The following is a 25,348-nucleotide window of genomic DNA, read 5'->3' as shown; positions in this document are numbered from 1 at the left end:
GACAACAAATTTGGGCTTGCATTCTGTGTCACGATTAGCAAATTCCAGGAACAGTTGCTCAATTAACATCTCAGCAAAAAGGTTCAACTCTCCCTCTTTGGAATATTCTCAAACTTAGAATAACTTATCATTGAGTCTTACAAAGTGGCCCCCGATCATTCACGTTTGATTTGACTTATTTACTCTATCTAACATTCTGATGGGGTCTGGGTGGTGACTCTCTCTGTGTCAGAAGACACCTGAATTGACAACCTTTACCTTCCCTGCTCTCAGGGCAGAGATGCACGTCAGTGCTTCAGGTCTTTTCCATTGGGAATCGGGAACTCTGTATAACCAAAACAGCGATTCACGAGTAAGCTGGAGTTTCTAATCACGAGTCTCCAGACCAGATGAAGGGCTGAGTTGATCTTTTAATTTTTTTTTAAGGTTGTATATGTACAAACGCATCACTTGATGAAGTTCTCCATCAGCTTTGTGTGAGTTTCTGGATTCATGTCAATGTGCTGCATTAACCTAGAATTCACAGTTACTGCTCTTCTCCCCTAATGTGTCGTGGATGATTTTATATACAGGTTAAATACATGATTATGCAAATAAAATGGTTTTCAAATTAAAATACAAGATCCTTACAGGTAGTAAACTCTTCAGTTTCACTTCTACTTATACATCTTGAAAGTTTTTCACTGTTGACAAGCTGATAGACAGAATTTACCTTTTACATCAAGTCAACTTGTTGCATAAGAAAAAATCACTTTTACCTGACCACTTGCTGTAAAAACAAAAATATTAATACATAACCGTTCCAAATTTCCTATGGGGATGGGGAAAGACAGTCTTTCTGAGCTTGTCTGTGGCTCAAACACGGCCCATAAGGCAGTCTGTCTCGGCATCAAAAGTGCAGGCGGCACTATCTGCGTTTGCTGGCTGTGCCGTTCACCCCTGCCTTTTGCCCGAGCCCCCCGCACTCGACCGGCAGAAACAGGCACCTCGGCCAGGGCTGACGGGACAAGAACAATCTGAGCAGCAGCTCTGCCAGGTCCTGTGCAGGGTCACCGGCCTGCGGCCACTCTGAACGTGGACTCGGGACGGGAGGCACAGGTGCGTGGGTGTGGCACCAGGCAGGCCTCAGGGCCCCCAGCCACACGGCTGCACCCAGACCCCAAGGCCCCCTGCTCACCACAAGGCGGGCCTTTGGGTTCTATCCTGTTTTGTAACTGTTAGAACTGCCAAGACTGTGTCTAAAGAAAACATTTTAAATATATTGATGAGATGAGAAAAACTCAAACACATGTCCTGAGAGTAACATACAGTAACATATCACTATCTTACAACAAGCCAATCTTCACACTGTATTAAGTTAAAAAGGAAATGCAGATCTGAGTGGGAATTTGCCAACCCCAGAACCCCAGCTTTTCTGTTCCAGGTTGCTTTTCACCAGAACGTGGGAGGCTCCGAGGGACACACGAGGGCGAACCCTCAGTGCCGGAGGATGCACGGGCCGCAGGAGACACCGCCTCGGCACCTCACCCACCTTGGGGCCCAGAGCCGAGAGGGGGACACCCCACAACACCCGCCCCCGCAGAGTGCCGACACCACACTGTGGACAGAATGCCCTGGCTGACTGAGCTCTATAATCAAGGGCAAGCTCAGAACTGAAACTTCTGGAAGCAGACCTGAAGTCCGTTTTCTTACTAAGGAACACTCAGACTTCTCTAAGCAGAAGACAGCTCCTCAGAGGAACCGAGTTTCTGGGGAGTTGGGCTCAGGCACACCCACCGGATCTCTTCGTTGATCTTGTCCAGCTGCTCCTGAATCAACACGGCCAGAGTCTCGGCATCGGCCTGCCCGCTGGGCGACAGCAGAGAGGCCGAGCTGAAGAGGGTGACCCCGTCACCCTCGCCGTCATACACTCCCTCGTCACTCTCGAATGCCTGGGCCACGTTGGCTAGCATGCTGGCTTGCTGCCCGTGCTCCCGGTCCTGATCCTTCAGGGGCTGCACCTGGGCACGACAGGACCACGTCTCGTCAGCGACATTCTGGGCAGCTCAAGTCTATCAGGAACTGAACACAATTTTACATGGAAGCCCCGACTTTGGGCAAATGGGCCATGCTTATGAGACACTGCCATCTCTTAAGCGAGCAGTACTGAAGAAACGGGCAGGAGGAGAATCCAGTTCCTAGATGGCCTGGTGACACTCAGGTCTTAGTGTGGACAGAAGGCAATCCTATGAGGTTATTCACAAGGGTGGGCTGATGGAGTCAGAGACAAAAACCGAAAATTAAAAAAATACATTCATGCTTCCGTCAGCCAGGCTGAAGGAAAATTAGAAAAAAATCCTTCAGCTCTGCAGCCGCTGGGTCCCCCTCAGCGGTCATCACTGGTCCTAGTTCACCGGGGAGTGCCGTCCTCGCGGGTTCCCAGCCCTCCATTTCCCAGGCTGGTCTGAACACGCACAGACAGGAGCGAGCAGGGGCAGCCAGGGGATGGGAGGGCCAGCCCCCCGCGGCTCTCCTCTCGGGGCACAGGCCCTTGGGCTGTTCTGGGGATGGCCCCTCACACCGCAAGGGTGGCTCTGTCATCTGAGATGCACGGGAGAGTGCCTGCTGGGCCCCGTGCCGCCCTCTCGCTCTCAAACCTCACACCCTTCTCTCCACAAGTCTCCCCCCACTGCCCCACTCTCACCCACGTCCTGCCTTGATTTCCCAGATATGACCTCAAAGCAACCAAGGGGCAGCCTCGAGGTGCTGGCTTGCCGGCTCCCTGTCCCCCGTGGCCAGTACCCGCACCCGCTGTCTTTGTCACGACCCCTCCCCAGGGCTGGGCCACCCCTTTTTGAGCCCATGGAAATAAAACCTGTCACGGCTTCCCCAATAAGGCATCGGCATTCAAATATTTTTAAAGCAAAACAAAAATTGACTTTGAATTGGCTTAGTCATAAACAGCATCCCAATCGCAACAGCCTCTGAATAGCAGTTCTGAAAGTAAGGAAGTGCACCCCCGATCAGGAGACCTTGTCCTCTCTGCCTAAGCAGGGAGGGAGCCTCACTGCAGGTCTCATGATGGGAGTCAGAACCACAGCCCCCCGGGAGCCCGCGTGTGAGGCTCTGCAGTCAGGCCCAAGAACACAGGTATGGTGGGGACAGTACTGACACTTGAGGCTGGACCTGGGATCCCCACTCCATTTCCTGAATGGTCTGCATCACCGTGTGGCCAACCCTTCTGGGAAACCTCTCTCAGGACTCTCTGATGCGAGCCCCCACCATCGCCCTTTCCTGACAGGCCTTCTGTCACAGCAGAACTATGGTTCTCCTCCTGCCTAGGAGCAGCCATCCTACACACACACACCATGTCTGGACCAGCAGTTGGGCATGTGGGACTCCAGCGCCATGTCCGAGGCAAGCACCTCCACAGCTGGGCACCATAGGCCTCAGGCTGTCACCCTTAGGTTTGTCTGAGGGGCACTAGTAAGGTCCAACTGTATCCCGAGCAGCTCCCTGGCCTGGCTGGTCAGAGCAACAAGCAGCCTCTTTGAACGTGGGGACCCCCTGGCCCCTGCCCACCACCTACGGGTGACCACATCTGGCCCTGCTCCCAAGGTTGGGTGCCTGGACCAGCAGACAGGGCTATACACACACACTCGACGGCAGAGACCTGAGCGGCAGAGACAGCAGAACTGGCCCCCGCCCAAGCCACGTCTCTGGCCCAGACACGGCCTCCCCATCAGCACACGCACCCACAGCAGCTCCTTCTTGTTCTCCTCCAGTTGGGCCTCCATCTGGCGCAGCCTCTCCTTGATGTTACGGTGTCTCTCTTCCACCTGTCGGCCAAGAACAGCGTCAGCTCCGCTCGCAACGACCCTGTCCTGATGACACGCGGGCTGTGACCGCAGGGGTGGCAAGCGGGCTATGCTCTGTGCAGACCACTGGCTCCGGGTTCGCGGGGGGCACGCCCGCTCGCCTGCTCACGCAGCCAGCGCAGCTTCGCGTGTGACACGTGGCTGACGGAGGGTGCTGGTGACCGGCTCGTGAGAGGAGACGTGCTCGCCCCCGCCCCGGGCCCCGCACCCGCGGCCGCTGCACAGCCTCCTCAGACTGCCTGTGGCGAGCCAGCGCGGGCAGGGCAGTGGCAAGCACGGGACGCACAAGAGCACACATTCTACCTTCCTAAGCTGGGAGGTCAGTTCCAACAGTTTAGCCTCCTTAGTGACAGAGCTTCCGGAAGACCAAAGTTCAGACTACAAGGCCGACCGGGGACAGACAGCAGAGATGTCAGGGGAGAGAAGAAACCAACCCTTGAGAGGAAGATCACAGGCAGAAGGGTGCCCCCTTGGCGGCTGTTAGTGACCCTGCTCTGGGAGGGTTTGGGAGCACCCGGCACCACCGGCCTCCCGCGAATGGCAGGCCCCTCAGCCGCTCACTGAGCTCTGGGCAACGCTCCGGACAGCCGCACCAGCACAGGCCCACCTCTCCATGCCCAGCCAGTACCCACCAGCAGTGTGGGGCAACACCTTTCCCACCAGAAGGACGGGGTGGCTGGCGGGCTGTGGGGAACATGCCCCCAGCAGCGCCACGGGTCCGGGACGCGGCCTCTCACCCGTGGGCTCCCGGGGACTGCAAGCTGGGAGTGGGGCCCCGGGTCTGCACCGTGCCCCGCTGTGACTTACTCAACAATGTATGAATCAAGACTTAAAACTCTGTTCATTACAGAGCTATTTTGGCCATCTCTTAAACGAGAATGGGATTTTTCTAGCTCTCTATCCTGCTAGGCTTTGAGGTGCTGACTGAACTCTGAGCAGCAGTGACTTGGAGCTGAAGCGTCCTGGGGACACTCAGAACACAGGACAAAACTGGAGGGAAATTAACGGAGGGATGACACGGGAGCCGGGACTGTCTGACACTCAGGGCGTGCTCCCATCTCAGCCGGGCAGCACGCTCCCCGTGGCTGCGCTCCTTTGTGGACTGAGCAGCACGGGGAGGGGCACGGTGGGACAGCATGGAACAGGCCCTCCCCGCGCCAGCCCCGCAAGGACCCAGAGCAGCACCTTGGAGAGCGCGGCCACCCGCTGAGCCAGCTCAGCCTCCACTTCTGGCAGCGTCTCCGCCCTGGGCAGCGTCTGCTGCAGCTTCTGCTCCTCCAGCTCCAGGTGCTCCTGCAAAGGTCGGTTTTTATCCTCCTCCTACAAAGGGAGAGCAGAGCATCCAAACAGGCCAAGTGGTGTAGCCGCTGCCGTTTTTAGTAAGCTGAGACAAAACCTAAATGCACGTGTCTACTGGATTAGTTCTGTTTCGGAAGCTGCGTCACGGGAATTTTTCTCTCTGTTCCTGGGCTTGGTCTCAGTGGGCAGAACACCTCCTGCCAGAGTATTTGCTTTTCCTAAACGTCCCCATGAATAGTATGAAAAGGCAAAATGATAGGATACTGAAAGAGAAACTCCCCAGGTCAGAAGGTGCCCAATATGCTACTAGAGATCAGTGGAGAAATAACTCCAGAAAGAATGAAGGGGTGGAGCCAAAGCCAAAAGAATATCCAGCTGTGGATGGGACTGGTGATAGAAGCAAGTTCCGATGCTGTAAAGAGCAATATTGCATAGGAACCTGGAATGTCAGGTCCATGAATCAAGGCAAATTGGAAGTGGTCAAACAAGAGATGGCAAGAGTGAATGTCGACATTCTAGGAATCAGCGAACTGAAAAGGACTGGAATGGGTGAATTTAACTCAGATGACCATTATATCTACTACTGCGGGCAAGAATCCCTCAGAAGAAATGGAGTGGCCATCATGGTCAACAAAAGAGTCCGAAATGCAGTACTTGGATGCAATCTCAAAAACGACAGAATGATTTCTGTTCGTTTCCAAGGCAAACCATTCAGTATCACAGTAATCCAAGTCTATGCCCCAACCAGTAACGCTGAAGAAGATGAAGTTGAACGGTTCTATGAAAACCTACAAGACCTTTTAGAACTAACACCCAAAAAAGATGTCCTTTTCATTACAGGGGACTGGAATGCAAAAGTAGGAAGTCAAGAAACACCTGGAGTAACAGGCAAATTTGGCCTTGGAATACGGAATGAAGCAGGGCAAAGACTAATAGAGTTTTGCCAAGAAAATGCACTGGTCATAACAAACACCCTCTTCCAACAACACAGGAGAAGACTCTACACATGGACATCACCAGATGGTCAACACCAAAATCAGACTGATTATATTCTTTGCAGCCAAAGATGAAGAAGCTCTATACAGTCAGCAAAAACAAGACCAGGAGCTGACTGTGGCTCAGACCATGAACTCCTTATTGCCAAATTCAGACTTAAATTGAAGAAAGTAGGGAAAACCACTAGACCATTCAGGTATGACCTAAATCAAATCCCTTATGATTATACAGTGGAAGTGAGAAATAGATTTAAGGGCCTAGATCTGATAGACAAAGTGCCTGATGAGCTATGGAATGAGGTTCGTGACATTGTACAGGAGACAGGGATCAAGACCATCTCCATGGAAAAGAAATGCAAAAAAGCAAAATGGCTGTCTGGGGAGGCCTTACAAATAGCTGTGAAAAGGAGAGAAGCGAAAAGCAAAGGAGAAAAGGAAAGATATAAACATCTGAATGCAGAGTTCCAAAGAATAGCAAGAAGAGATAAGAAAGCCTTCTTCAGCGATCAATGCAAAGAAATAGAGGAAAACAACAGAATGGGAAAGACTAGAGATCTCTTCAAGAAAATCAGAGATACCAAAGGAACACTGCATGCAAAGATGGGCTCGATAAAGGACAGAAATGGTATGGACCTAACAGAAGCAGAAGATATTAAGAAGAGATGACAAGAATACACAGAACTGTACAAAAACGATCTTCATGACCCAGATAATCACGATGGTGTGATCACTGACCTAGAGCTAGACATCCTGGAATGTGAAGTCAAGTGGGCCTGAGAAAGCATCACTACGAACAAAGCTAGTGGAGGTGCTGGAATTCCAGTTGAGCTATTCCAAATCCTGAAAGATGATGCTGTGAAAGTGCTGCACTCAATATGCCAGCAAATTTGGAAAACTCAGCAGTGGCCACAGAACTGGAAAAGGTCAGTTTTCATTCCAATCCCAAAGAAAGGCAATGCCAAAGAAAGCTCAAACTACCGCACAATTGCACTCATCTCACATGCTAGTAAAGTAATGCTTAAAATTCCCTAAGCCAGGCTTCAGCAATATGTGAACCGTGAACTTCCTGATGTTCAAGCTGGTTTTAGAAAAGGCAGAGGAACCAGAGATCAAATTGTCAACATCCGATGGATCATGGAAAAGGCAAGAGAGTTCCAGAAAAACATCTATTTCTGCTCTTTTAACTATGCCAAAGGCTTTGACTGTGTGGATCACAATAAACTGTGGAAAATTCTGAAAGAGATGGGAATACCAGACCACCTGATCTGCCTCTTCAGAAATTTGTATGCAGGTCAGGAAGCAACAGTTAGAACTGGACATGGAACAACAGACTGGTTCCAAATAGGAAAAGGAGTACATCAAGGCTGTATACTGTCACCCTGTTTATTTAACTTATATGCAGAGTACATCATGAGAAACGCTGGACTGGAAGAAACACAAGCTGGAATCAAGATTGCCGGGAGAAATATCAATAACCTCAGATATGCAGATGACACCACCCTTATGGCAGAAAGTGAAGAGGAACTAAAAAGCCTCTTGATGAAGGTGAAAGTGGAGAGTGAAAAAGTTGGCTTAAAGCTCAACATTCAGAAAATGAAGATCATGGCATCTGGTCCCATCACTTCATGGCAGATAGATGGGGAAACAGTGGAAACAGTGTCAGACTTTATTTTTCTGGGCTCCAAAATCACTGCAGATGGTGACTGCAGCCATGAAATTAAAAGACGCTTACTCCTTGGAAGGAAAGTTATGACCAACCTAGATAGCATATTCAAAAGCAGAGACATTACTTTGCCAACAAAGGTCCGTCTAGTCAAGGCTATGGTTTTTCCTGTGGTCATGTATGGATGTGACTTGGACTGTGAAGAAAGCTGAGCGCCAAAGAATTGATGCTTTTGAACTGTGGTGTTGGAGAAGACTCTTGAGAGTCCCTTGGACTGCAAGGAGATCCAACCAGTCCATTCTAAAGGAGATTAGCCCTGGGACTTCTTTGGAAGGAATGATGCTAAAGCTGAAATTCCAGTACTTTGGCCACCTCACGCGGAGAGCTGACTCATTGGAAAAGACTCTGATGCTGGGAGGGACTGGGGGCAAGAGGAGAAGGGGACGACAGAGGATGAGATGGCTGGATGGCATCACTGACTCGATGGACATGAGTCTGAGTGAACTCTGGGAGTTGGTGATGGACAGGGAGGCCTGGCGTGCTGCGATTCATGGGGTCGCAAAGAGTTGGACACGACTGAGCACTGATCTGATCTGATCTGATCTGAAACGTCCACAAAGAAGTCTTTAAAAAAAAAAAGTTCTTATATATTAAAGAAGATCAGTTTTCTGTACAAGCATATTCATTCTTATTGACAAGTTAAGGGAATAAGGGTTCAGTACTGACCCTTCTTAAAACATCACCAGAATCATCATTTGAAGGGAACCCTACCGACCGCAGATGGCCACGGGCTTGTAAGCCACAACACGGCTTTCATCTTCTCTGAAATACAGACCTGATCAGAGTGTGCCTGGTGAAATGCCAGTCAACTAATATTTGTAAATGCACGATTATTCTTTTAACAGATCTTCTTACTCTGAAAAACTTTCAATGTAGAACATTTAGATTCTTGTTTGAAAAAGAAAAAAAATTAAGTTATCTATACGCTCGGGTTCCTGAGAGGTTAGCATTTGCTTCTAAGCAGTTTTCTTATGCTTTCTGTGTGGGTATTACTCTATGTACACACATAAACAATATGATATGCTTTAAAACCCTCAGAAAACAACAGCATATGGTACATAGTATTTTCTTATCTGCCTTTTACAGCCATTATTTTGTATATCGTAATGCTCTTAATTAGCATTTCGCATCATAAATTTCAATGGCTTTCTAGGATTTTATTTTTGTGGTGGGGCCAATGATACACTTTGCCACACACCAGACTGACTCACTTTGTTTTGGAGAAGCCAGATTTGGTTTTCCTGGGTAAGTCCTGATTATCTGAGACCACACGGGAACAGGAGCGAGTAAAGCTCACCAAACCATAGGAAGTACACACCCTAATCAGACTGGAGCTCTAACCCTGCCTTTTGTCACAGAGACCCCAGTTCCCAACAGGCAGCCAGCTGCCCTGAAGTTCCCTGCTGCTCTCTGCTCTTTCAGGAAAAATGCTAACAAGCCAACAGATTCAAGTCAAGTAAAACAAAAGAGTCAGGAGTGGAATTCCACAAAATGGTTAAACCAAATCCCAAACCATTCAAACCTGTAAGTTGCAGTCACCCTCAGTTTTTAAACATTGTATTTCTTTTCAGTACAGTTGATTTATCATGATGTACATCCACACTTTCGAGCACAGTATTTTCGGGTCATAAGAACTTTACACTGGGACTTGATTTCCAACATGGGAGTCACATGAAAAGGTCTTTACCTTCCTTCCTCAGTATTCACTACTATAAAAGTCAGACACAGGTCAGTAAAGGCCATTACCTGTCGATGCAGAGAATCCTTATTTGTGATTTCATTTTCAGGTTTATCATCAAGGTCATGCACAGAGGAGGCTTTGCGCTGTGCGGCGAGGTAGCGTTTCTCAAGTGTAGTGATTCTCTTCTCCATGTCCTCCTTCTGGGCCATGGCCTACACCGGGCATTACAGAGGAGAAAAGTAAGTCATTATCATGGAATACTCCAGCACACTTAAGAGTAAAAAAGCTGGACTAAATCCTAAGTTTCAAATCAAACACAAAATTAGCATCCTCAAAAGTAAACTCCTAGACATGGCAGTTTTCTTAGACGTGAGCAAAATCGCGCGTACCTCAGATGTCACATTTGCCACAATGGCACCCATCTGTCTTAATGTCTGTCTGGCCACTCGATTTACCAAGCTTCTTTTCTACATAATAAACCCAAACAGCAAACAAAAAGTACACTAAACTACCCTGTCATTGCAAGAATTCCAGGAGGGAAGGGATCTGGCATGAAACGAGGACCTCTGTCTCCTACACCATACAGGCGTGCTTGACCCAGAACAGGGAGGGACCTTCAACAGATCCAACAGGGAGCTCTGAGGTTCATTTCCTCAGGTAAAGTTGGAAAAATCTCATGCAATTTCCTCAAAATTAAAGTAAGAATATCAATGAGTGGAAACACAAGTCAAAGTGTAACACAACTGGAAGCAGCCTTCTCAAGCCTAGTTCTTCTAAAGCAGAGTTACACCACATGTGTGAAACGCTCACACCAGGACCAGAACTTGCTGCCGGTGCAGCTCCTGTCCGCCAGCTCAAACTCCATTTCAGGTCCCTCCGTAGTCACTAAGTAACCAATGTAGTCCTGACATTAAAAGTGAAAGGTTCTAAAAACGCTTTTTCCAGAATTCTCTACATATTAAACTCTGCCACCTAATCTCCTCCTATTGCCAAAGAGTAATGTGAACAGGTTATACAAAGATGTGCAAATATTTCTGTTTTGAGTTCTCACACAGAATTACTCACACCAAGCTACTAAACAAGTCCACCTGCTGGAAAACATGTTGGAGGGGTTCTCTCTGAGACGGTCTCACGGTGGAGGGGTGGGGCAGGGTGGGCTGTCTGCCTGTGTACAAAGGAAAGCTGAGGAGGAGGCCTGAGCCCCCAACACTCTTCTGTTTTCACAATCACTGTTAGGTAGTTTCTCATAAATCATGATACCCGCAGACATGACCACCAGAAGCATCATGATTCTACATGGTTACACAGCACGGGCCTGAGGATCTGAGGGTGAGCAAATGCCACTCGTCTTGTCTGACCGCCGTGTCACTGTCACACATCCCTTCAAGGAGCGGAACCTCAGAAACTAGAGAAGATGGCCAGGCAAGCTGCCTCAGCAGAGCCCACACAGCATGCTCCCATCTCTCCGAGAGAACGGGCTCCACAGACGTCACCAGGCTCGCCTGAGTGAATCAGAAGGAAATTTCAGCATCATCGGGAATACATTCAACAGGCAGGTAGGGGGATGAACTGGGAGACTGGGGTTGACACATATACACTACTGATACTATGCATAAAGTCAACAATGAGTAAGGACCTACTGTACAGCACAGGGAACTCTACTCAGTGCTCTGTGGTGAAGTTAATGGGTAGGAAATCTAAAAAAGGAGATGTGTGTGTGTGTGTATATATATGTGTATATTTATGATTGATTCACTTTGCTGTACAGCAGAAATTGACACAGCAGTGTAAAGCAACTATACTCAAATCAATGAATGAATGGATGAATGAACTTTTTAAAAAGGAACACACTAGGCCCCCTAGAACTTGTAGAAATGAGCAGCCCACACCCAGGGTGCAGCACAGCGCTAGGGCTACCCTTATGTTGGTCCACTGCCAACGGACCGCCTGGACCAGGCCTCTTCTACCCCGAGACCTCGACGCAGAGGTGGGGAGGCAGCCAGTTGCGGTCTCGCCAGAGCTCTGCTCTTGCTCACGCAGCCATCCCCAGGCTGAGACCACCGGGAGAACGAGGGACCCACATTCCACCTCAGGACAACAGACACGTCCACCGTCACTCACTTCGCGGAGGTCCCGCTCTAGTTTCACGTTTACTTCCTCGGACTTGAGGAGGTCCTTCCTGGCCGTGTCCAGGTCCTCCTCCATCTCTGTCACCTGGGCAGAGAGGGCTGCCAGAAGCTCCTTCATCTGGCTCAGGAGCTCCTTCATCTGGCTCTCCCGCAATTGGTTGTTTATGATTTCCTGGAGCTGGATCACCCGAGCCAGAGAGCCGTCGCGGGTTCTCTAAGGGGGAAAGGAAGCCTTAGACAGCCTTGTTTTGGGAGGCAGGGAACACAGCACTTCCGGGCAACCGGTGAGGTCAAAACTGCCTTCTGTGCTCTGGAGCTCACACGACTGCCACAGTCTCACAGAACTACATGGTGCTTTGGTGAGAGGTCCCAACAGCCCTGCACAGACTGGATGGTAAGACGAGAACCAGATCGAGTGGGACCGGGGACTTGCCTTTCCATCGGCGCTTGGCATGTTTTCTTGCTTGGGATTTACATCAAGCACCCCGTCCATCAGTATCTTTTCCGGGTTTTTCTTCTCTTTAAGAATCATCAGCTAAAACCAAAAGTTTGAATCAGAATAAAGAAATAAGTCAAGACAGCAAAACTCCATTTGGAGAAACTCAACTCAAAACTGAAATACAGCATAAAAAGAAAATACATGGTGATGCTATCCATCCCAAAGAGAACCAGGTGATTAGAGTCAGAATTTTGTCTTCTACTGGACAAAGGGGGTACTTAAGAGATCCTGCAGCTCTGAGCCACAAGTCTAGGTTACTAGTCATTAAAATAACCCAAGTGGGAGGGTCCTCAATCAGAAAGATAAATAACATCTGATGTCCACTACAGCCTTCATACTTCTTTTAAATGAAAGGATACAAATGACAAACCCTTCACGGAAATTACACGATGACTGATCAAACTTATCTCTTTATGTGTGGCACCTAATTCTTCTTCTAACAAACTACACCTTTCAAGTGCTCCTCGTAATCGCTCTCAACTGAAATAAAAGGGGCCGAGTCACTGTGTGTTGAAGTGTGTATATATGTTAGTGCACGTCTTAGTGTACACTCACCCTAATTTAACACGGCTACTGTAACAGAAGACATTTAATACATCTCATTGATCTTAACGTCAAGAAAATCTGCTTATTAACAGCTTTAAATTCTACGTTAGAGAGGGAAAAAAAAGTTCCTAAAATAATCCTATTACCTAGTTTTTAATTGCAAATTGATATACAGAATACAATAAATCTTGAGACATTTATGCCAACTAATACTTTTTACCTGGGGCTTCCCAGGTGGATCAGTGGTAAAGAATCCGCCTGCCAATGCAAGAGGGCAGGTTCTATCCTTGGGTCGGGAAGATCCCCTGGAGTAGAAGATGGCCACCCACTCCAGTATTCTTGCCTGGGAAGTCCCAGGGAGAGAGGAGCATGGTGGGCTACAGTCCACAGGGTCGCAAAGACTTGGACATGACTGAGCATGTACACAGGCAACACTTTTTAACCATATAACATTCTGACTTCTTACAGAAAAAATGTATTTACAAGAATTCAAGAAGCTCAAAAGTCAACCAGTTACATAAATACATGCATCATCCACCTAACAAGGCAGCAAGTGTCCAAATCCAGGACGGCCGGGTGGCGGGTACCTTCTCGTCCAGGGCCTTGTGGTACTCAAACAGTGATTTCAGGGCCGTGAGCACCTCCACCTCGCTTCTCATGCCGGCCGGGGACTGCGCCTGCTGCTTGCCCATCTTCCTCCGGAGGGACGGCACATAGTGTGAAACCAGGCATTCCAGGTGCTCCAGCAGCAGCTGCAGGGCGGGGCCAAAGGAACACCTTCAACCTCATACTTGAATTCAGGGCCGATAACTCCTCTCAGCCTCATGCTAACACCGAAACCATGCTAAGGCAAGTCGCAATCCCGCCAGTTCAGTCGAAAGTTAGAGTGGACTTCCCCAGTGGCCTAGTAGTTAAGACTCCACACTTCTGCAGGGGTCCTGAGTTTTAATCCCTGGTCGGGGAACTAAGACCTCACACACACTGTAGCATGGACAAAAATGTAAGTTAAGAGAACTCCCCCCTCAAATGTACTAAAATTATATTAGCTCTCATCATCAATTTGAAGCAAAGTATGAGAACCCCGATCTGATCCACCCCGGTCTGCTCAGTGGGAAGATGTGAAAAATGACTTGAAAACCAGACAGAGTTTAAAGACAGCAACACAGAACCCAGTGGTGACCCCCGTGGGGCAACTGTCCACACGTGAGAATCCCCCTACTGACCCTGGTGTTGTTCCTTTCAGCTCTCATCTCGGCAATCTCTTTTCCTCTTGCTAGAAGCTGCTCTTGGCATGCACTGACTTCTTCCGTAGGTGATGCCAACTCCTAGAAAACAGTTAAATGAGTAAGTAACTAAATGCAAACACAAATTAAAAAGAGAGCGAGACTGAAGACTGACCCTGTCAAGTCTCTCCAGCCTCCACACAGAGGGTCTCCCTGCCCCTCCAGAGAAGAGGGGTCCGCTGACCCCAAGACCACACAGACCACCACAACTCAGACCAGCCTTTAGCCTCCACCTCGACCTGGCAGGCACGCGGCAGGGGAGAACCTGGAATCCAAGCCTGCCTTCTCAAGACCCAGGGAAGTCTGAGAAACTTTCCTAAACATAAACCTAACAACAAACTGGACAAAGAGGTTCTTAAACGACACACAGACCAGTGACCTAGAACCACTGGGGACAGGGCAGAAGAAAGGGAAGATCTACAAGGCCACCAGGCTTTGGAGTGTTCCTCTGGGAAAAAGGCTGATGGCACCCCACAGCCATCTGTTAGCCTGACCCCACTGAAGTCACACAGTCATTCAATAAACTGGTTAAAGGGTTAAATTCATGTTTTATGTATTTTATCACAATTTTCGTGCACACGGTGCCATCTACGTGGTGAACTTGCTCAAACTGAACCACACGGCATCTTTCATTCTTCTATTTTTCTTCACACACATAAAAAAATCCTGGGCTGCATATCCCCTACTACACACTGAGCATTCAGCACCTAGAACACTGCCCAACACTTGTAAGAGGCATGTAGTAGACATGTGAACTATGAGGGTGTATGTTATACATGTAAGCAGTAGGTAGCCATCATTAAAATACTGGACACACTGTTCTGTGCTTTGTAAGATGGGAGACGATAAGGGGCTTAGCCTTTCTGCTTCAAGGACTGACTCTATAGCTCAATCCACGTGCCCCAGTGACTCCTCCAGCCAGCGTTTCCCTTCAGAAGGTGGGGCCCCCGGCCATCCTCCACGCAGCACCTGCACAACCACTTACAAGGTCAACCTGCTGGGGTCGATCTTGCCCAGAAGACCAAAACGCCCTGGCTGGCAGGGACCCCCGGCAGGGCCCACAACCATGCTAACAAAATGAAACACAGCCCCAATGCTTCACTGGGTAAGGGACAATCCCACGGGCCCAGCCCCCAGCTGTTCTCACGTCAGTCCACTCCGCTTCCAGAACTTGGGCCGAGGCCGAGGTCTTCCTTGTCTTGGCTTTTGCCTTGGGGTTGCAGCGCTGGAAAAGTGCCCATAGGCGGGCCCTTCTGCGACCCATCCTCGCGTATGGGGGCAGTCCCCCACTCGGGGGCAACTGCTGTTTCACGGTTAGATAGCTCAGCACCGGAGCTATCACCACCGATCTCACACTACGGCCACCGCTATTCACACTACAACCACTGCTCTCACACTCACCACTCTCAGACACCACTCTCACACACCACTCTCACACACACCGCTCTCACACACCGCTCTCACACATCACTCTCACACACCACTCTCACACACACCGCTCTCACACACCGCTCTCACACACTGCTCTCACACACCACTCTCACACACACTGCTCTCACACTATGACCATCAGCACTGCTGTCTCTAGAAGAAATGGCACGAAGGCTCTGCCTCCAGCATGTCTCCCAGGAGCCCAGAACCTGAAACCCACTCAGTCACAAGGGGCTCCATGGCAACAGGGGGGCTGGGCTCAGGCCCATCATCAGGGCTGCACAGAGGGGGGAGGGGCTGCCAAAAAGACGTCAGGGGAGTGTGGTGTGTGGGAGAAGGAAAGCCATGCCCACAGCTCAGGCCCACCGTCAAACATAACCCTGCAAGGATACTGGTTCACAGTCGAACCAAATAGTATAAACTGCTTCAGAAACCACCAGCACTAGGAATGAGCATGTCTTCTAAGTGGGCTTCTGCCTCCTTCACCCCCCAAACAAGTCTCCAGTGAGGCTACTGAAAGGGCACCCCTGAACTCAAGGGTGCCCCCAGAACCCACTCAGGTGAGGAGGACTCACCGCGCTAGCTGCCCCTCACTCTCACCCTGAGCTCGGTCCTCCCTGACTGACTCCCTCCCTCGAGCTCAGCAAGGGCTTGACCAACCTCGCTCCAGGCACTTAAAATGAACCCACAGTGGATACAGGAGTTCCGTCAATCTGCTGTGAACTCGCCCTCTTAACTTCGACCCTGGGATGCCAGACAACTCTGCCCCGTGGCGGCTGCACGGTGGAGGTTCAGGGGTGTCCCTGCCTCGAGCCGTGACAGCCCGCGCCTCCCAGACCCAGCCAGGTGCTGCCCCTACCTCCGCGCCCGAGTCTCCCACCCCCTCTCCTGGCCCCACTCCCAGCCTCGCGGCTCTCCACTCACCAGGGCACAGGCCACACTGCTCCTGGCTCAGCTGGGACCTCAGCTCTCAGTTGAGGACCTCGGTCCCCAGGGTGCTTGGGACCCTCTATCCACCCATCTCAGCAATTACAGACTCTGGGAGGGACAGAGTACAGTTTGGGGTCCCGCCCGCAGTTCACCCTGAACACATTCTCTTTTTTTTCGCTTTATCTGCTGGAGTTCTCGGAGATGTCTTTTTAAAACCTCAACTGTTGCTTTCAAAAAGACTGTAAAATCACTGTGCTCAACTTTAAAATCTTCATTTTCAACCTTAAAGTCAAACTGGAGGGAAGACTAAAAGCAGTCATTTTTTCAAACTGAAAAAGGAAACACGCATGTGACCACGTCACAGAATACAGTTCACGCAACCCTTGCCTCCTCAGCCTTCTCCTGGACCACAAGCAGCCCGTCATCACAAGGCCTGCCCTGGGCCGTCAGGGGCAGGGGAAGAGGGCAGACCGGCTCCTCTGTCCCCAGGCCGCATGGGCCGCTTGCTCCACCTTCTTCCCAAGTTGAAGTGGCACTGACACAGCCCAGGGAAGCTGGGGATTCTGATCAAAAACACAACCGTGGGTACTAAGCATGGACCTCTGGTTCTTGTTTTCCCCGGTATCAAAGATGATCAATATAATTACTGTGCATTTTACATGTGGCTTCAGATGAGAGAAGACACCCAGGGCTTCCCCACTTCCAGTTACAGACACAGGCAGCTTGTGGGTCAGCCTACCAAGAGCTAGAGAAGCTAAATACACTTTAAAAAGAGGTCCTTAGGCAGCCACAATCCAAGATTTCAAACAAAAGCCCAGTGAGGGAGCTGGACACTGAGAGGGCCACTCCTTCCCTCGCGGCATCTGAACAAAGCTGACTCTTGGAAGAAAAGGCAGGGGAAAAGTCAAGCAGAGGGTACTGGCTAACACAGCTCTGGATGGTTCCTTGGGCTGGGAAGACAAAAATTCGAGCTCAGGCCTGACAAGTCAGTCCGGATGTTAGAGACTAAGCTCCCCAAGAAAAGGGAGGCACAGAAAACGTACCCAACACTCTGCCCAAACCGGCTGAGCACTGAGTATCAATCACCTCGTGATGCTCGGGAGACAGATGGTGGGCCTCAGGACTGGCCGAGAAGAGGCCATGGGAGGCATCCCAGGCTTCCAGATGGACATGCTGGAGGGCTCCTCCCTGCGGTCGGGGGGAAGGTGGGTGAAGGCTGCTGAGACTCAGCTTACAAGGACATCCCAGCCTCAAGTCACTCAGGCCCTGAGTGAACAGACGTCTCTGTCCCCACTAGAGGTCTGCCTCAGAGGAACCTCTGGAGAAGACAGCATCACCAGAAACTCTAGGGTTTTCCATAGATAATGTCCAACATGCAACCAAAACAAGCAAAAAGGGTGTAACAACAAACAGGACCAAGAGAAAAAGAACTGAAACCGATCCAGAGGTATCAGATGTGTATCAGCATATCAGAGGTATGCTAGAGGTATCAGATGCAAACTTCACCAGTTCAAAAATATACTTGACAAAAGGAAAAATTTCTGAGAATCAAACCCGATTCTAGAACTTTCAAATAATAGTGACTGAATTTAAGAACCCAGTCTCTGGGCTTAACATCAAATTGGACGTAGCTGAAGAGAGGATCAGTGAACTGAAGAACAGATAGGTTAAAATATATATATATATATGAGGGAAAAAAGTATAGAATATAGCGAAGGAGCCTGTTGTTAAACCACACTGTTAAAATGTGGCCCCTCATGGTAGAGAAAAGACAGAAAGGGGAATAAGAAATGCCTCCAGGGGCTGAAACTAAAGAGCCTCTTAATGAAAGTGAAAGAGGAGAGTGAAAAAGCTGGCATAAAACTCAACACTCAAAAAATGAAGATCAGGCATCCAGCCCCATCCACTGCTGCTGCAAGTGGCTTCAGTCGTGCCCGACTCTGTGCGACCCATAGATGGCAGCCCACCAGGCTCCCCATCTCTGGGACTCTCCAGGCAAGAACACTGGAGTGGGTTGCCATTTCCTCCTCCAGTGCATGAAAGTGAAAAGTGAGAGTGAAGTCGTTCAGTCGTGTCCGACTCTTAGCGACCCCATGGACTGTAGCCCACCAGGCTCCTCCATCCATGGGATTTTCCAGGCAAGAGTACTGGAGTGGGGTGCCATTGTTTTCTCCTAGATCCATCACTTCCTGGCAAATAAATGGGGAAACAATGGAAACAGTGACAGTCTTTATTTTCTTGGGCTCCAAAATTACTGCAGATGGTGAAATTAAAAGACGCTTGCTTCTTGGAAGGAAAGCTATCACAAACCTAGACAGCATATTAGAAAGCAGAGACATTACTTTGCTGACAAAGGTTCATTTAGTCAAACCTATGGTTTTTCCAGTAGTCATGTATGGATGTGAGAGTTGGCCCATGAAGAAGGCTGAAGGCCAAAGAATCGATGCTTCTGAACTGTGGTGTTGGAGAAAACTCTTGAGAGCCCCGTGGACTGCAAGGAGATCCAACCAGCCAATTCTAAAACAAATCAGTCCTGAATATTCATTGGAAAGACTGATGATGAAGCTCCAATACTTTGGCCACCTGACGCGAAGAACCGACTCATTGGAAAAGATCCTGATGTTGGGGAAGACCGAAGGCAGGAGGAGAAGGGGACGACAGAGGATGAGATGGTTGGATGGCATCACCAACTCGATGGATATGAGTTTGAGCAAGCTCCAGGTATTGGTGATGGACAGAGAAGCCTGGTGTGCTGCAGTCTGTGGGGTTGCAGTGGGTCAGACACCGAGCGACTGAACTGACTGACAGGGACAGTGGCAAGAGTTGGTTCAAGAATCAGAGCATTGACTCAAAAATGAAAACTACACATTGGTTTCAGCAGCTCTGTGGGTGTCTAAGGGAAGAAGAAAATGTTCAAGCGCTCAGAGGAAAAAAGGAGTGGCTTTTAATGGCACAGCAACACTGAAAGCTGACTTTTCAAGTCAAAGGAAGTCAGAAGATGATGGACTGGCATCTGTAAAATGCTGAATAAGAAATACCCACCAACCTGGAATTCTATACTCAACAAAAACACTCTTCGAAAGTGAAAGCAAAATGAAGACTTTTAGGGCAAATGGAAATGAGACAACTCATCACCCACAGGCATGAACTAAAAAAATATCAAGGCAGTGCTTTGGGAGAAAGAAAAGTAGTCTCTGACTGAAATATAAAAAACAAGGAAAGACCAACAATGAGGGAACTGTGAGGGTAAATATTAACTCTACAATGATGATAACGCCAAAAATATATCTAAAATTTTAAAGGATAGCAGTGACAAGGAGGAAACAGTCGTGTCAGGGAGGCAGTAAAAGTGCTAAGTTAGACTTCAATGTAAAACACGCGCTGTGTGTGCGAATGTGCCCCCAACAACCTGACAGAGGAGCACAGAACCAGAGAAACACCTCACACTTCTAAAGGACGGCAAGAGAAAGGAGCACAGACTAGGTGGGGCGAACAGAAGACACACAGTCACATGGCATCTACAGACTGAAATATCAACACTATAAATAGAGCAAATATTCTCATTAAAGGATAAAAAGTGTCAAACTGAGGAAAATGAAAACTATACACTATTCACAGAGGTACATGTTAAGATGGAAGACCACAGACAGGTGAAAGTAAAAGATACCCAGGCCAACAAGGACAGAAAACTGACGTGGCAATATCACCGTCAAATAGTGTCTAAAGTAAGAGGCATTACTAGTGATAGAGAGGAGCATCTCATACTAATACAAGTTCAGTCTACCAAGAAGATGAGGATTCTAAATTTGAATGTACCTAATAACATAACCTCAAAATATCAATACATAAAAACTGACAGAAATAGAAAAGGAGTGACAGCCAAGTTCATAATTGCAGTGGGAGACATTAAAGGCACATATCCCATGCAGCTGGGCTCCCCGGTACGTAGTCACCTGCAGCCACGAAGTACCTGAAATGCGACTGGCTCGACAATGAGATGTGCTGCAAGCATGAAACACACACTGGATTTGAAAGGCTTAGCATGAAAAAATGAATGTAAAATATTTCATTAGGTTTTATTATGTTGATTACACAGTGAAATAATCATATGTTGAGAGTGTAAAAATAAAATATATTACAGGTAATTTCGCCTACTTCTGCTTTATTCAACATGGCTACTGAAATCTGAATTACGATTGAGAAACCTGATCTAACTGATAGGCACGTAACACTGCATTCCTACTGATACATATTATTTTCAAGAGCCCAAGGACATATAACAAAATGAATATGTATTGGGTCCTTAGGAAAGCTCGAATTATTTCAAAGCACTGAACGAATGCAGGGTATACTTACGGATTGCAATGGGCTGATGGTTTATGTGCCCTCAAATTTCACCCTGCACGTGGTGATGATCCTAGGAGGCAGGGACTCTGGGAGGGGTCAGGTCAGGAGGGAATGGGGTCCCGTGCTGCGAGGACAGGGAGAAGCAGCAGGCAGTCTAGGAACCAGGAAACAGGCCTCACCAGACGTGGCACCTGCTGGTGATCTTGGGACTCTGCAGCCTCCAGGACTATAAGAAACAACTTTCTGTTTATCAGCTAGTCTATGGTATTTATAACCGTAGCCCCAAAAGACTAAGACGGGGCTCTTCATGGAATTCATAGAGATCAAAAAAGGGTCACTAGAAAAACCTCCCCAAACATTGGGAACATAAATGACATACTTCTTGTAGAATTTCATGAATAATCTTTAAAAACACAATGTAAATTAGAAAATACTTTTACATAAAAGATAATGAAAATTTGGCTTATTCAAGCTTGTGGGACCCAGCGAACTGTGTTTAGATGGTAACTTAAAGCCTTAAACACATATACTGGAAAAGAAGGAAGGCTAAAATCAATTGAGCCTCTCCCTCAAGAAACCAGAAAAAAAAGCATAGCCAACGAAACACAAGGCAGATGGAAGAAAAAGGAGTAGAAAATAAGGAAACATAAAGCAAATATGAAATTTTTTAAAAAACAAAGCCAAAAGTTGGCTCTTTGAAAGGACTGATAAAACTGATAAGCCCCTAGACAGACTGATTAAGAAAAAGCGACAAAGCACAAATCACCAGTATCAAGGATTTTTAAAAGGGGAGACAACACATCTTGCAGATAAGAAAGATATCATGAACCACAGTTCACTTACTAATAGGAGAGTCTGCTGCCTAGCAAAGGGGAAATGCTTTACCTAAATATACCCAAGAAGACATACAAAATCAGAACATTTTATTTGCATGAAAAAAAAATAAATCTGAAATTAAAAGCCTCCCCACAATGAAACCAACTGGTTTTGCCAATCAATTCTTCCAAAAATCTAGGGACAAAAACAGCAAGCTCACAGGAACTCTCAGGGTAAACAAGGAACACTCTCCACCTTGTTTTATAAGACTAGCATACTGCTACTGCTGCTAAGTCACTTCAGTCGTGTCCGACTCTGTGTGACCACATAGACGGCAGCCCACCAGGCTCCCCCGTCCCTGGGATTCTCCAGGCAAGAACACTGGAGTGGGTTGCCATTTCCATCTCCAATGCAGGAAAGTGAAAAGTGAAAGTGAAGTCGATCAGTCCTGTCGGACTCTTAGCGATCCCATGGACTGCAGCCTACCAGGCTCCTCCGTCCATGAGATTTTCCAGGCAAGAGTACTGGAGTGGGGTGCCATTGCCTTCTCCATGGATTATAAGAACTTTAAACATACACAAACACACAGAGTTAACTGTGTGAGGCGATGCATATGTTGGGCAATCATTCCATGATGTCTATGGGCATCAAGTCATCACAATGTAGACCTGAAATACACAAAAACTGTATCTGTCAGTGACTCCTTAGTGAAGCTAGGGTTCTAAAATCAGGGCCTGGCACCTTATAGCTGGCAGGTGTGGGAACTCGGGTTCATGTGCAGGCTGTACACACTCTTAATCACAGGTGAGACCTGAAGCAACCAAGCTACTCTCCATTTTTCTTTTTCTGTTTTTCTTTGTTCCCCTTGCCATTTGTATTTAACAGATTCCCAGTATGGAGTGAGCAGCGTCAATGCAGCAATAATGTTCCCCATCTAAGGCAGGAGCCTGTAACACCAGCAGACTTCCCAATCGCCCCGAGAGTAACTGGGGTGCTGCATCACACAAAAAAGCAAAGAAACACAACATTTCCCGAGACAGAGCTGCCCAATGGCAGTGGGGACTATGGTCCACCAGATGTCCCAAGGGGACCCCCAGGGGCTAGGAGCCCACGCTGGGCCCCCCAGCTTGAGGCCACACTTGCCTTTCCACCATTCTGAAGGTCCTGGCAGAAGAAAGCCAGGCCATGGAAGGGGGATGGTGTGGCCGGGCCGTGGGACTCAGGGCAGGACTGACTTGGGTCTGTGCTGGGCTCCACATCCAGTCACCACCACCCTTGGAGTGTACAAAGTTCTTGGGATCATTGTAGGTTTCTGGCAAAAAGCAATGGAGCCAAAGTCACTTAGGATGGTTTTTAAGGAAAAAACCTCACTGAAGATTCACTCAGTGCCAGCCTCGCCCCTACTGAGATGCACACTCCTGGTGGGGAGTCTGGGTGGGGAGTCTGGAGGCCACAGAACTGCAGGGGCCTCGAGCCTTGGCGTGGGCATGGGGAGAGCCAAGAGGCTCGGGGAGGGGACAGGGTCAGGGCCCTTGCAATGGACCGCCACCAAATGCTGGACAAAGACAAGAAATAACAAACCCCACACCTTAAAGTTCCTAAAGAGCCAAGAAGGCCCAGAAGAGTGACCAGGACTGTGCCATCCGAGGTGGGGGAGGGGAGGGGGAAGGCTTGCCCATGGCAGACTGGATGGGGTTCAACCTCTGCTCCCAGCTCAACTCACCGGAACAGCGACCTCACCACAGTCATTCCCAGCACTTTCCTTTTAGAAGGATGAAGGGAATCACAGGACAAGCAAAAACTTGCCCGAGGGGGATTCCTGGTGGCCGAGGATGCCAAGGCTCCCTCTTCGTCCCCACGGCTGCCTGAGCCGGCGTGTTGTGTGTCACGGTCACCCGTTTCTGCTGAAGGGCAGCCACCTAGGTTGTTGGAAGGTTGGCCTCAGTGAGGCCGAGCCTGGGGTCCCTAGCTGCCCCCAGAGGGCTCCTGGGCAGCACACCTCTCCAGCCCACCCTGACCCCACAGCTGCCGCCCACCACAGAGGGCCCTGTCACTGCCATCAGGGAACTATGGGTGCCAAATCTCAGGCCCGAGGGTGGTGTGGGAGCCTCCATGGCATCCTGTGTGTACACCCGTCCCTGGCTCATGGTCCAGCAGGAGCTGCGGGGAGCGTGTGTGCACGGCAGGTACACACAGGACGGCTCCCGAGCACCGCCGGGCCAGAAAGCCACGGAGCCCCAGTGGGAGGCCTGGGCCGGACTTCTGACCACCACAGGGGCCTGGTCAACTTCCCCCCTGTGCCCTCGGCTTCCTCAGCTCCAATGATAATACCACCACTCGGAGGGCCTCTGATGCCAGGGCTCCTCTGTTCTCCCCAGACGTGTTCAAGGCACGTGATGCCTGGTCAGTCCCTAATGACCGGGTGCATTCTTGGTAGCCCTGGGTCCTGCCTGCTCTTCCTGTTGGCACTGGGGTCCCACATGGGTGTGAGCTGGAATGCTGGTTCCAGGCTGGGTCTGTCTGCTTAGGTGACCGACGGGCCCCCCAAGAGGGAGAGTGTCTGGCACGGGGTGGGCTTCACCCCCTCCTTCTCCTGATCGGCGCCAGGACCACCCTCCTTCCAGTTCCCGGAGTTGGAAGACAGGGGCCCTTTCTGGGTCACCTGAACGTGTCATCTCACGGGAGCCTTGATTGATGATATTTGCTGAGTGATCCATGGGGCCGGGGGGACAGTCCTGCTGAGCTCCTACTGTGTGCTGGCCAAGGATGTTCCTGCGGTCCTTCCCCAACCTGTGGCAGCATCCTCGAGTTCATTTTAATACTCATGGAAGAGGGGGCAGGCTGGGACTGCCACTGGCGGCTGACCCTGACTTGCTCACGCCTGCCCTCCACCTGGACAGCTCCCGAAGGCGACAGCAAAGTGCTCAGTCCCTGGGCAAGGGTCTGCAGGGAGGCATTTCTGCACCGTGGTTCCTGCTGACCACGTCTGCACCCCCCGGGAGGAGCGGTCACATGGGGTGCTGGCATAAGCATGCCTTCTACACATCCTGGACATGGTACCCTCGACTGTCTCCAGTAAACCAGGACCCAGAACGCGGTCTCTGAGGGAGCTGGGGCTGCAGGACTGGCTAGGGCGGACTTACCCCTCAGCTTCGGCATAGGGTCTGGCTCTCAAGGCCTGGCTTGTTGAAGGAATAAAAGACATGTATTCGTTCACAGTTCTGCTTTGATGATTGGTGGGTAGGTTACTCAGATCCACCCTCTCATGGAAAACAACAACAACAAAAAGTGTCACGCCTTTAAGTTGCTGAAGACCTGAGAAGACCCAGAGGGGCAACTGCCAAGAGGAAGAGTCTAACAGAAGACCCCTCCCTCCCCATGGAGCTGGACTCCCAGGAGACGACACTTTCAGGTGACCCAGAAACCACCTCCCTCCTCCAGCCGCGGGAATTACAAGGAAGGTGGTTCTGGTGCTGAGCAGGAGAAGGAGCAGGTGAGGACCCCAGGGGGTTCAGGCATGTCACCTTGGTTCAAGGTGATCCTATCCATAACACCCTCAGATGAGTGGAGAATGCAAGTGCCAAGTCTTTCTGGATAGAGACACCTTCTTCCCAGGCTTGGGAACTGCCCCACGGGTTATGGAAGGGTGGTGGCCATTGTGGAAGAGCATCAGGCACACCAGGATGAAAGACAGCTGGAGGAGAACCAGCAGAAGTGACCCCTCAGCTTTGGGATTCTGAGAGGATTTGATGGATAATAAATCTAATCAATCAGCTAAGCTCACCTCATTTAGAGAAATAAACCTCAAGATA

The 25,348-nt window shown here is 49.4% G+C and overlaps 1 protein-coding gene across 1 annotated transcript in view; it reads right to left on the bottom strand.

Moving 5' to 3' along the window:
* The window catches only part of LOC129651033 (liprin-alpha-1-like), a 39,628-nt gene extending 14,933 nt beyond the window's left edge, over positions 1–24,695 (bottom strand). Inside the window, 12 exon segments of the mRNA XM_055579762.1 lie at positions 1,777–2,000; positions 3,735–3,818; positions 4,161–4,235; positions 5,043–5,177; positions 9,621–9,767; positions 11,677–11,898; positions 12,118–12,219; positions 12,570–12,661; positions 13,313–13,481; positions 13,953–14,054; positions 16,500–16,594; positions 24,680–24,695. Of these exon segments, the coding sequence (XP_055435737.1) occupies positions 1,777–2,000; positions 3,735–3,818; positions 4,161–4,235; positions 5,043–5,177; positions 9,621–9,767; positions 11,677–11,898; positions 12,118–12,219; positions 12,570–12,661; positions 13,313–13,481; positions 13,953–14,054; positions 16,500–16,594; positions 24,680–24,695 (1,463 nt within the window).
* Positions 24,696–25,348: the final 653 nt, after the last annotated feature.

Source organism: Bubalus kerabau, chromosome 4, assembly GCF_029407905.1.
Source record: "Bubalus kerabau isolate K-KA32 ecotype Philippines breed swamp buffalo chromosome 4, PCC_UOA_SB_1v2, whole genome shotgun sequence".
Taxonomy (NCBI): Eukaryota; Metazoa; Chordata; class Mammalia; order Artiodactyla; family Bovidae; genus Bubalus; species Bubalus kerabau.
Note: the sequence above shows the minus strand (reverse complement) of the source record. Positions and strands in the feature narration are given on the sequence as shown.